The sequence below is a fragment of the Diorhabda carinulata genome, chromosome 9 (genome assembly GCF_026250575.1).
Source record: "Diorhabda carinulata isolate Delta chromosome 9, icDioCari1.1, whole genome shotgun sequence".
Lineage (NCBI taxonomy): Eukaryota > Metazoa > Arthropoda > Insecta > Coleoptera > Chrysomelidae > Diorhabda > Diorhabda carinulata.
The window spans coordinates 2,370,831-2,384,274 of record NC_079468.1 but is presented as its reverse complement, the minus strand read 5'-3'; the positions used below and the strand labels follow the sequence as shown (position 1 = coordinate 2,384,274).

The window sequence follows — 13,444 nt, the reverse complement described above, 5'->3', positions numbered from 1 at the left end:
AGACACAGTGAATTTGTAGCAATTATTTGAATCTAAGCTTTATGTTTTAAAAGAGCCCTTCTAACTTTGTGGTTTTAAAACGATATATCAGCCGGGTTTTGTTAAGTTTTACTTGTAAAAACACTTTTTCGGCATCAGCGCTAAAATGCGGTAAAGCTCAATTTCCGATGATCATCAATAGTTTACACCATCAAATGTAGATGACATACATATTTCGGTTGTGTAGTTGTGTTAGAATATTATAGATATAAAATGTCTATTTTCAAAAATCAAAAAATCGTGAGAATAAGGACAAATATCGTGGAATCGATTATGAAAACGTGAGATGTTACGATAAATCGTAAGATCTGGCATCACTGTACAGATATACTCGTATTCTAGTTGACACATGTCAGTTGATCTATTTGACACTTAATGACAAAGCTACACTCCCGATGAAAGAGGAAAACATTGAAGAACACATCCATAACAAATTTTTGTTTTAAGTTGGGTGATTAACATTTCTTAACTCTTCCTAGTATTCATATAATAAAACAAGAGGATTTAAATACCATTTGAAAGGTATTTGTTGGTTGAATAAAATGGGAGACAATAATGATGGAGAAAAACAACCCCTTCTTAATGATGGAAATACTACTATCACCACCTACAATGAGGATTCATCGGGTAAGTTGGAACATTTATATGCAAACTGATAATAATTCATGAGTAATACTGAATGTTCCTAATTGAATTATACAAATTTTAATACTGTCTTTGTTCTCATAAGCGTAGGAAGTAAATATATTTTGTTTATTATATAAATTGATAAGTTAGTTTTGATTAACTCGCTAGATATGAACACGGTATAAAAGAAATCAAAATCAACACTAATTATTCGTTTTCTAAATTGAACTGGATGGTTTTCTATACATAATTTCAATGACAAGGTCATCAAATAGAATTAATAAATGAAACATATGTACATTTAATTTTATAAATTTGTCCAAATTTAACATTTTTTTTTAATACAAACATATTTTTTTAAATAGAAAAAGCCTTCAACATCTAAAGTTTTCACTTTTGAGAAACTGATTAGCAAACTAGTTTCAATCAATAAATTTTCTCTTTTAGTTACAATAAATTTGAATATTGTTGATTAAACCAAACAAATCATGTATGTTAGGATAGAATAGATTCTCGTAAATGTATAAAGTTTAATAAAATACTTCATACAACTATAGATATAACTTGTTTGCTATATACATAAATGTTTGTGTCATTCATTAAACTTTATTATCTTATTAATTCAACATTTGATATTAAATAAAGAAGAATTGTGTGGTTTCGATAGGAAAACAAAATAATTTCATTATAAACAAAATATTGCATTATAATTTTGTTAAATTTTCGTTACAGATTGATAAATTTCGTAGTAATTATGTCGAGATTAAATTGTTTTTACTTTATAATGAGGACACAAGTTTTGATAAATTATGTTTCTCAATGTAGTTATTATTAGCTTTAAATTATTAACACACTTGTTCCTGGTATAAAAATAAATTAATAGTTAATAGATGTATGTAGTTACATCCCTAGAAACTTCACCCTTAGGCAAAAGATGATAGTCATCAGATAGATTTTAATAAAATCATTTATATTTGAAATTAACTTTTTATTTGGCCTTTGAATTGTAATATTTGTTTTTTTGTTCAATAATAAATATATTTTTTGTGTGTTTTTATAAAAAAGTCTATAATCATGTATTGAAATCTCATAATTCATTGATGATTCAACATACTCTTAGTCATCAAAGTGTCATCATAATTTATATATGTTTCTGACTGTTCTTGAAGTTATCTATGGATTTCTACCACTAACTTTTGTGAAAAAATGTCAATAGAGGAGACATATAATGATATTATAACAGGCTACATAATTTTATGATTCTGAACCCAAAGACCCAAAAAAGAAAAAGAATTTTCTTTACTATTATATAATGAAGATGAAATCCTGAAATTTAGGTGTCATTGATATTTGTAAAGGAATCTATTAACTAATCGCAAATGAAAACTTTACCTTAAATTCTATTTATTTGTCATTGATAGAAGAATTCTTATTTTCACACTATCTAAATAAATTAATTAGATCAATAATACATAAAGTGTCCTTTGAAGGTTTGGAAATAGCACTGTGAAATAAAGAAAAAGTTGAATGAACAAACTGAACAACATATTTTTTTGCCAAAAATCGATTTTATTCATCAATGTAATGTCCTCCAAGAGCAATACAATCATTCCGACACTTCTCTAACTTCTCGATGCCGTGCCTTGTCGAAGGATTTGACTTTTGCCTCAAAATAGGCTTTAGTTTCAACAATTCCTTCTTCATTTGAGCTGAATTTCTTACCGGCAAGCATTTTTTTGATATCAGCAAATAGCCTGTAGTCACTGGGGATCAGATCTGGACTATACCGTTCTTCATCACTCATTGTTTTAATTTTAAAATTATTAATATTATTTACTAAACTATGAGATGATTAACGGTTCACACGTCCACATGCACTGGCAAAGGACGAAATTCGAACGTGTCGATCGATACAGTGTACACATTATGAGATGGGCAGATACTTTTGATTGGTAGTTTCATATTAGGCTTTTGCAGATTCACCATTCACTACTATCCGTTTTTCGATATTTAGTAGTAAATATGGATATAATTAACTTTCAGATATATACCAAACTGTACAAACTACAGTTTCACCTATTGGACCTGACGAACTACCGCCTCCCTTTTATCAGCCATCTGAAGGTGGTGGTGGTGTCCCGATGGTTACATGTCGAGTTTGCCAAGCTATGATAGATATTTCCGGTAAAAGAGATCAACACGTTGTTAAATGTTCCCAATGTAATGAAGCAACAGTAAGTTGAATAAAAAATTGTTCAAAAGTTTGGTGAGTTAGCTCGTTTCTTTCTTTAAGCCTATAAGAAATGCGCCTCCTGGTAAAAAATACGTCCGTTGTCCTTGCAATTGTCTACTTATATGCAAAAGTTCATCTCAAAGGATCGCTTGTCCAAGACCGAATTGTAAAAGGATTATTAATTTAGCTCCAAGTCCTGTTACGCCACCGGTTCCTACCATGCCAGGCATGTGTAGGGTTACTTGTGGCCATTGTCATGATACTTTTTTGGTAAGTAAAAATCTTTTTATTAATTATTATTGTTACGAACAAGTTCGCGAAATGGGTCCGTACGCCGGCCCTGTCCAACTAAAATGGAATTTCAAAATTTGCTGAAGGCCGATTCGTTTGATGTGTAAACAATTTTTCTATAGCAGGCGGTTTATTTATATTGATTCTTTCGAATAATTTCCAAGAAAATCTATTTGTTTCTTTTCCTTTCGTTCTAAATCTAGAGAATTCTTTCGTGTTAGGTATATAAGGACGTTATGTAGCGCAGTTAATTAGTAGAAGCCAAGAGTGTATCTCTCTTTTAACAAAAAGATCTAGAATCTCCCATAGAACTCAAGGAAGAAACTGCGACGCGAATAAGGATGAGGACATGTCGAAAAGACTGGCGGTGGAATGTCCATCCGTGGACATTTACCCGGTGTTGGATGCTTAGAGGGACGCCCACGTGTGTTTGTGTGTGTTAGGTAGTTTAAAATACATGACATTGTAAGGGAAAAATTCATTTCAACCGTGTCTTAGGTCATCTGGCGATTTCCTTTCCAGTCTTCTTATGTTTAGGGGTTCTAAAAAGGGATGAACGTCTTTTTCAAGGGGTGTTTCATACTTTGACATAGAATAGCTTCTTGAGTTCAGTACTTAGTGTTTGATTTGCTACATACCATGGTGCATCAGTTATTATTTGATATATTTTGAATTGATTTGGTTGGATTTACACTAACACTCACAATTATATGCCCTTGTTGTAGCTGGATATTCGCGAATCGCTAGTATGACAATCTAATATTCAAATGTACTTATGATAGTTTCAGTACTCCACCTTTCAATGGATGTTGTTTAATTAATTCTTGTTCAGAACTCTCTTTATTCTAGGTATGATTCGAACATTCGAAATCAAACGGATCCTCCTCTGTCGGTGATTCAATATTAGAGTATGACCGGTGTACGTGCCAGAAAACAAAACAGTCCGACTTTTTTGCAACCACATTTAGCAATGCTTCCCTTTTTGCAGTCGCAATAAATTGTGTTCAGTATGAGTAAAATTTGAAGAGGTTTTAATGTATTATTGACCACCTCCAACCCCAGTTTGTATGGTAGCAACTGAAGTTGGAGGAGAACTTTACCAATTGAACTTGTTTTTTAATTCGTTTTGATCTAATTCGACCGGACTATTAGAAATAACTGATATTAGACATTACATTATTTTTTTACTAATTATTTTCTATAACTTAGTTCAACACTTTGAACAATGCCTTGGCTCGCTGTCCCCATTGTCGGAAGATATCTTCGGTTGGACCGGATTATGCAAGAGGAAGATCTAATATCTTCCTCGGTCTCTTCGTTATATTATTGATCATATCCATAGGAGTAACGGTGGGTACTGCTTATATGGCGATAACCCATAGCGGAATCTATGTGGCATATGTCTGTTTATTCTTTACAACATTAATTTTACTTATACGCGCCGTTTATTATCTTTCTATGAAAGTTAGTATCATAGAAGGACCTATGTGAATTATTTGTTAAGTAACATACTTATTTATTTATCTGCCTTACAGAAAAAATCACATTGAATCGATATCTGTACTAGATTTTTATGTTTCTAAATATTTTTGATTTTAGGTCTCTTCTGTTTCAAAAATTATTAAAAACACCAATTTTGGAAACAGAGGAGACCTTAGAAACATAAACATATCAAAAAATATGAGAAATTAAAGAAATTCACTAAATTTTTTAGAATATTGTTTTTTGTTGGTTTGTCTTAATTTCCTCCATCTTCCAAATGCTTTTTAATGTTGGTGAGGGGTGGTTAAGTTGAAATTTTTGGAACAGTTGGTGATATATTAATAACGAACAAAGTATTACATTATTTGGTCCTTTAAACAGGACATGATCCTGCAATCTAAGGACCAGGTATCGACAAAAGTAATTGATAAACAATGAGGATTGTCCGGAATTATGAAATCTCAATTTTTTTTCTTGTAAGGCAGATAAAAACTTCACAGTTTCATTTATTTATATATATATATAAATATCTGGATTCCGTTTAGTGTGTTGGTAGTAATTTAAAGCCAAAGTGTAATATATGTATAATATAAAAGAATCCAGATATTCTTATTAAATTGAGGTGTATTATATAGTTTTTAGTACATAAGCTTACAAAAGCAGAATTTTTTTATCTTTCACCGTATATTTTACCAAAAATTATAACTTATATATATATCCCAAATATTTAAATTACTTGTAACTATTCACCGATGATTATATGAAACATTCCTTGAACATGTCTTAAAAATTGAAGGTGATTTATAAGAAAAAATGGCGTTTTGTAAAAAAACCGTGATGTTAGATAATATATAATAGGATAGAAAAATTGTAAGACGCAAACCAAGTTATAGTTGCTAAATTTCGATGAACGCGCGCTGTTTATACAGTTATGAGGATATAGAATCCAAAATATTGCTGGTTCGAAATAAACTTACCTTCCCAATTTTATTTTAGTGCTAAAATTCTTGTTTACCTCCAAAACTAGTGAAATTTCCATTTTAACTAGAAAAGTAGTAAAATTTTCCTCTGGTTTATTTTAGGTTATGTACCTTATGGTTCTACCTTCGAGATAAATGTAATTTTATTTGTTTTCCTTTATCATATTTAAAAATTTCTCAAGTATTCATTTAATTGTGCAAAAAATTCTCATAAAATACTTGGTTCTCAATCTGTATGTGATACAGGGTCTCCAAATTAATACGTTCGATGGAAAATCTGGATACCAGATCAATTTTGGTCAATAGGATGATTATTTATAACAAAAATGCTTTAGATGTGACAAAGAATCTAAAAAAAAGTTGATATTTCCATAACTCCCCATTTTAATTTGCAAAAATTATATTTTATACAATTTTATACCAAATTCTAACATTTTTCAATCAATAGTTTGTTGTTTTTCCAAAAACGTGTCAAATGGTTCGCTCTGTATATTTTAAAATTTCCAAGCTTAACATCTTCTTTTCCCCCATCCCATTTAATATTTTCTCAAATATTCATTTATTTTTCCAACAAAAATACTTGGTTCTCAATCTGTACGTGATACAGAGTCTCCAAATTAATACGTTCGATGGAAAATCTGGATACCGGATCAATTTTTGTCAATGGGATGATTATTTAAAACAAATATGGTTTAGATGTGACAAATAATCTAAAAAAACTTGATATTTTTCATAATTTCACGTTTTAATTGCAAAAATTATATTTTTTCACAATTTTCTCCCAAATTCTAACACTTTTCAATCAATAGTTTGTTGTTTTCCCAAAAACGTGTCAATTTGGTTCACTCTGTATATTACAAAATTTCCAAGCTTAATATCTTTATACTTACAATTAAAAAAAATCAAATTATTGTAGCAATTAAGGTAAATTGAAACAAATACCCTGTATATGATTTGAGAACTTACAATAAGTTTTACCCTTGCTGTAAGTTGTCAATTTGACATATTCCCGTACACTTGAATAAATTGACTTAGGATAAGCTCGATTATATACTATAATATTTATGTGAATATTTTTGTTGGTAATCGTTTGATGTGCATATTTTTGAAAAATTTCATATTTATTTGGTATATTTTGTATTGGTCACACCGACAACAAAAAAAGGAACTGAAATCAACAGAAATTTAATTAAACTGTGACTTGTTATATCAGAACCCAATCCCAATATGGGATCAGGCCTCCACATTTTACTCCCAACCTGACAAATGAAAAACTACTTGCATTGTACATTGAATTTCCCCATTTTCCTGGTGTCTTAGTTCTTTGCTTTGAAGACATTTTGGAGTCATCTATATGAAAACCATTGGATCTGATTGATTAGATGTATCGAAACAAAAATTTTGTTAATCTTCAAAAAATGTCTGATTGGTTTTTGTTCCTTTAAAAAGTGAACATTATCTTGCACCTCCTCGTTAATCTCATGTTATGGTCCTTTGTTATTTTGGATATAAATCTTCAAAAATTTTGTAATTCCAGCAATTTACAAGGTACAAATATCCTTTAATAGTGTAATCCAATGTGGGGTTTGGTCTCCTTTAAAATTTGCTAATGTGACAAATGAACTACTGGGTCCTACATTATCTGTTTAATCTGACCATTTTTATTTTTCACTATATCGTTTTTTTTTTCATTTGTTATATCCAAAGGTTTACTTATTATCCCCTGTAAGTTTTTCTTTAAAATCTGCAGTTTTTTCCTCGCTGTAATAAATCATAAGTTATGGAGTGATGAAATTTTCATTTTGGTACAATTATTAATCATTTTTTCTTTCAAATATTTACTATTTCATTGTTAAATATACTTTTCTCAGTTTTGTTCAATCCACTGTTATTTCTTTTCTTATAAGTTTTTTTTAAACACCTTCACCAATCTTGTCATATAAGCCCACTGCCCCATTTTTAGTTCCTCTTCAGTTTTTATGTTTCGCAATAAAGTGAAAAAAGATCTTTAAAGGGTTTTACCATCCATTTAATCTGAAGCATCACATTAAAGTAGCGGAAAAGGTTGTATGTGAAGAATCTAATAGAAAACAAGATATAATTAATTATTTGTTTTTTTTATTAATATGTTGTTGATGTGATTATTACTTGAAAGTAGTTCAAACATTTATTTAGTTATATTGAATGGCTATCTGGAAATTTAGTGCTTTTGAATCAGCGCGAAACAGAAAAAGTGCTATAAGGACATTTTGGTATATATATTATTAAAAAAATAATGACCAATGTGATAAAACTGCAATATACACAGTGTTTTAGAAGTTTAAAGTCACATACTTTCTTTATCTGAATATTATTAATAAATTGATGATGTTAATAATTTTTCTAGTCCACATCTTTAATATCCTCATCGGTTGGCCAGTAAATTTTAAGATGGACAGTTGTTTATATATATATTTTTCTCATAATTTAACTAAAGGTATTAAAATGAGAGACTGACAGACAGATATTGTATTATTAAAGTTATAAACTCATTCATTTACGAGATACAGTAATTTAAATGTACTCAAACTGTAGCAGGACTTGGGTATTTGAACACTTCATCATAAAACGAAGGCAAAAGGATATTTTTCGGTCTACAAGGAGAAATTAGTTAACGTGCAGAGATTCATGTTGAAATTCAACTTAATTTGCTTCACATTCACTGCAGGATTGTCTCACCAACATCATTATTTCGTAAAACCTTATCAATGTCCTACTAAAATTGCTGTCACTTGGTGTTTGAATCCTGCATCCTTTTGATTCATAATCTTCATTAAGTTTAATGTAAAAGGATATTTTTTGGGTCTACAAGGATCACATAGTCAACGTTTTGAGATTCCTGTTGAAATTCGACTTGATTCGATTCACATTCACTATACGATTGTCTCACCAACAGCATTATTTTGTAAAACCTCCATGAAGTCCCATAAAAATTGGGGTAATTTTTAAATCACCTCATTACACCCACTTGAAGTCGTTGTAGTATACCTAGAAGGAGCCAGCCAGGATTTGTGCCATGGAACTAAACAGAAATCTTTAATATCGTGAAAGTTTAGAATTTTGTTCTTTTCATTTTCTTTTGTTTCGATACTTAATAGGAACCCGTAGAAGATTGTCAATTCTGCAACCTAGATCGACGAAAAGGGCAGAAAAGAATGGAAAGTACTACATTTTGTATGAATATACAAAATTGCATGTATACTAGAGTCACTGTAAATGTGATTTTCATTATTAAAAAGTGATCAAATGTTTAATTTATTCCAATCTTGTGAAACATTAACTTCTGAGATGCATTAATGTGATAAAAATTGAATTTTTTAAGTTAAATATATTTCTTTTTTGAAAATTTTAAAAACTATATTCATCCAGACAGCTATTCAAACTTATAAAAAGTAAAAGTAAGTTTTTTTATAGGTAATTCTCATGAAATTGTATTATTTATCTTACTAGAAGTGAAAAGTATCGTACTCCCCAGAATAAATAAGTTTTGACGATTTAAATGTTAGGGAATGATGATTATATTCATTTTTTATGAAATCGTATTATTTATTTTCTTAATTATATTTAAAATTCGACTAGGTTATGTTAAATTACAAATTATGAGTAAAACTAATATTGCAGTTTGAACAAGACTGAAAGAATACTCTTCAGCAATACTTTTTCTTATCGTAGTGGTAATTACAGTTCAATTAAAACAATAAACAAAGCTCAGAATATTATAATCTCTCAAGAATCAGTTTCACATTACATTCTCATCGATTCTAATCAAAATACTCACAAATTTAGCTGTTTATTTCCAAATAACATCCTCTTCTGATTAATTTTGGGAGTTGAATTTTCTGTAAAAGTTTCAAAGCGCAAATTTTATTCAAAATGAGGGAACGACAAAACAAATCATAACCTAAAAAAACCTTTTTTATTTTTCACTATGATGGAATGATTGAATAAAATGTGATTTTTAAATCTTTTTACAACAATTACTCCAACAAACTTGAAGCCAATTCGCCATTCCGAACAAGTAACTGTACTACCAACTGTCAAAAACTAATGCCAGTATTACCAAAGTCTTCAAAAATATACCTACCTATCGACTGTTGGTAATGCTGTGAAGGAATGATTATTTTACATGGGGCAAATGTCGAGTTAACATTAGACAAGTATTCAATAACATATGATACTAAATCCAGAGAAATTTTGAAAGTTTGTTGTATTTGCAATAGACAAACCATAGTTCTAAACATATTTTTTAAAAACTTCTTAATAAAAACTTCCCAAAGAAGTTTCTTATTTGTTTTTTTACAATATAAGTGTAGGATAGTTATTATTTACAATTTTTTTCAATACAAAAAAACAAGGGGTAGTTCTACTGTTGAAAAGAATATATTATTCGATGGCTGTTTGACAGAAGGCTCACTTTTCAAGAAAAAGGTCACTTTACTATAAAAACTACTGAAATCTCAACACCACGTGACCTTATTTACCAAAAAAAAACCCAGTCCATTGCATGGACTGTATTTTTGTTTCTGTGGTATAACAGTGTACTCTAATTTCCCCTATTGCTACATACCAATGGAATAATACACTTAGATCACGTTTGAATGTTCGATACGGTCGAGCTTTTGCTAGGAATTAAGCAATCACGGCACCTACCTTACTGTTTCTTATGTAGTTTATCAATTTGAAAAGTATGGACAAAAGAATGAGAACTGCTTATTATGGACTATTTCTGTTTATACATAGTCTATCTAGGAAAGAGCTAAAGAGTATGTGTTTCCATAGATATATAAGGTGCCTTTTTCACCACGCAAAGATATTCCATTTATCATCGGGCACTGGTAAAACAACTTATACCAACATTGGTAGCTTGGGTTATGGGAATACAATAGACAATGTTCTGATCTAGATATTCCTCACAAATGCCCATACAATCCCAACATTTTTAGCCTTGATGTTCTTTCAAAAAAGTTAGGTTAGGTTTGATCTAAAAACTGCTGGGAGAGGAGTTTCAAGATTTCATGAGAATTATCATTACATTTTAGAGCAAAAATCGTATCAATTTGATTATTTTTATAATATAAACATGGTGTATGATGATATATACGAGGTGTTATCGAAAATACAGTGAATTATATTGATTTAAAAAAAAAATCGTAATGATTATGTATCCTGTATTAGGATTTTATTGAAATTTTCTCATAACATGTGTCCAATGATACTTACAACCCACTTCAAATTTTATTAAAATCACTTTTTGTGGAAAACCTTTCCACTACGTTATAAATAAATTTTTATATCAAGTAAAATAAAATTGAAATTAATCTCCTCAAAGTATTGTCTTTAGCTAACTAACATTTGTCTCAATTGTGAATCCATGACGGAAAACATTTCTGGAAAGTTTCTTACGGATGGGATTTCATGGCATGTCAGAAAAGAAGTTTTTATTTTCGAGAAACCATCAATCACTTGGTGATGAATCTGGTGAGTTTTGCGGATGAAACAAAAAGACTTCTAGCGATCAAAAAATCTCAAATTAAAAGCAAAACGTGTTTCAATGAAGAAGAAGAAAGTTGTTGGTTCATTCCACTTCATAATTTGGAGTTTCCCTTGGTACTAACCCTTCACAATAAAAAAAGTAATGACAATAGATATAATGGGCAGGCCTTTCTACAGCAAGATAATTCATCGGTTATTTTTATACCAGAATCATACCTATAGGAAGATTTAAATATTTAGCGAGCTTGTTTTGACATTTTTTTATAAATTGCTAGACAGGTACTGCAAATATGATGTAACTTAGTGATTTACCAAAACGGGTTTAAACTGAATGTATGAGAATTTTTTATCACACCTCGTAAATAGAATTGGTATTTATCAAAAATATTTTTCTTGTGATAAAATCATTCATCCTGTTTATATTGTCAACTATTTTTATTGGCCATTTTTTTATATTTCAATTGAAATTTTATTTTTGAGTTTTGGCGTTTCGGAAACAAATTTTAATATTTTTCCTGCAACTAAAACTTACTTCATGTATAGTAAAAAAAATTTTTAAAGGCAATAATGTCAAGTACTTGGCGTTTCCCATAGATAAAAAAATTTAAAATACTGGCGATTTGTGTTATTGTATCATAATAAATGTTGATTATTATTATAAATAATTATTAATAATATACTTTCTTATCCAAAAATCCTCAAACGAATCCTACAACAGACCTGAAAATTCTTGGGACGACCATATATGATAATTTATACACCAACTGTGATCTCGGATAGGCTATATGGGGTTGACACTACCGATGGAAATTTTTCAATGTACTGTTTTTGCTATTCATATAAACATATATTTACAATTTCAAAATTTTTCTCCATTTAGCTTAAAAAAATGTTCACAATATCATTGATTAGGTTGAATGGACGTTTTAGTTGTTGGAATAATATTTTGATCAATGAATTTAATGTTTTTATGATAGACTGTATTGAAGGGTGATAATAAAAATTTTATATTTAACGTAACATTTTTTTTGAACCCAATACGTACCTAGTTGGTATAGAAGTTAACCAATCGATCAGTAAGTCACTGTTCTGACTGATCACCATAACTGGTGTTTATAAAGTGCCTCAAACCACTGCCTTGTGGTATTGTTGCATGCATATAGGGATTCAATAGTTTTGAAAAGCGTTTGAAAGGAAGTTTACTGAATTTGCAGTGTAATACTTCATGTCACACCTCATCAAATGCCTTTGATACATCAAGGAAACATATTTTCGTCCTTCTAATGATTTTTATATTACAGTTCTAAACTCATGAATCTGGTCATTAGTGTAGTGGCTCTCTTGGAGTCAAACTGATGATTTGGAATTAAATTCTTATTTTCAATCCTTGGTTTTGTATTTTTATGTAATAATTTTTTGAAACTAGATTACCATAAATCACTTTCTACCCTAAAGGTTCTTTGTTCAAATTTTGACCACGTTCTGCCCAATAAAAAACCTCAATTTTTTTAATGCTGAAGGAACAAGACATCCTTTTATAAAGCTTCGTATTGTGGTGAGTATTTTCCAGGGAAATCATCCAAATGGTCACACTAGCATCAATGATTCTAGAGATGGTTACACCAGAAAACTGGTTTTCAAATTTCCAATTGATTGTAGAATTTCGTTACAATTAAACAAAAACAACGAATTGACCCATAAAGGAAGCTGTAGGGATGAATGATACCTTAGCCCTAATCATATGTCGCGAACAATGTCTGTAAAATTCCAAGATCTTCCTTCCGGTGAATCTGAGCAAACAGGGATGATCATTGTTTCTGCTGATTTCGAGGCTCTGGTCGGTGCTTTTGACAAGACCTAGCGCTCAAACGCCGCGACGAAAAGAAAGGCCAAGTCTGCTGAGATAGTACAGAGTTTGATGGCGCAGTGCCTAAGGTTGCATCGACCTCCAATCGTCCACACAAGACTTCCTTCAACTTGTAGATCCAAGTAAAGCCTGTTAACAGTTTGCTCCAAAAGGTGCTAGCTACGCAGGGACGACTGAATCTGCAGCTGACCGTAAGTCGAATGAGATAACCAGATATCGGCTTCATGAAAGAACAGCTGCTGGATTTCATCATGTGGTCTCCATTCGAACCAAACCACTGTAGTATCTTCCACGGCTGGTTAGGAATCATATCGTAACTATGAGTCTTTTACTTGTGTGATACATTGATTCACTCCTACACAGAGGCCACGATTGCTTCCACAATCATATTAT

The 13,444-nt window shown here is 30.5% G+C and overlaps 1 protein-coding gene across 1 annotated transcript; it reads left to right on the top strand.

The window, feature by feature from the left end:
• The first annotated feature begins 397 nt into the window (after positions 1–397).
• LOC130897969 (type I phosphatidylinositol 4,5-bisphosphate 4-phosphatase-B) lies at positions 398–12,199 on the top strand. Its single transcript, XM_057806966.1, has 4 exons — positions 398–666; positions 2,710–2,900; positions 2,960–3,169; positions 4,400–12,199. The coding sequence occupies exons 1-4, from the start codon at positions 582–584 to the stop codon at positions 4,679–4,681; spliced, it is 768 nt and encodes a 255-aa protein (XP_057662949.1). The 5' UTR covers positions 398–581; the 3' UTR covers positions 4,682–12,199.
• Positions 12,200–13,444: the final 1,245 nt, after the last annotated feature.

Coding starts and splice junctions, on each gene's coding strand:
- LOC130897969 (XM_057806966.1), top strand. CDS start 582: ATGGGAGACAATAATGATGGAGAAAAACAACCCCTTCTTAATGATGGA. Junction 667..2,709: donor CTACAATGAGGATTCATCGG/GTAAGTTGGAAC, acceptor ATTAACTTTCAG/ATATATACCAAACTGTACAA. Junction 2,901..2,959: donor CCCAATGTAATGAAGCAACA/GTAAGTTGAATA, acceptor TCTTTCTTTAAG/CCTATAAGAAATGCGCCTCC.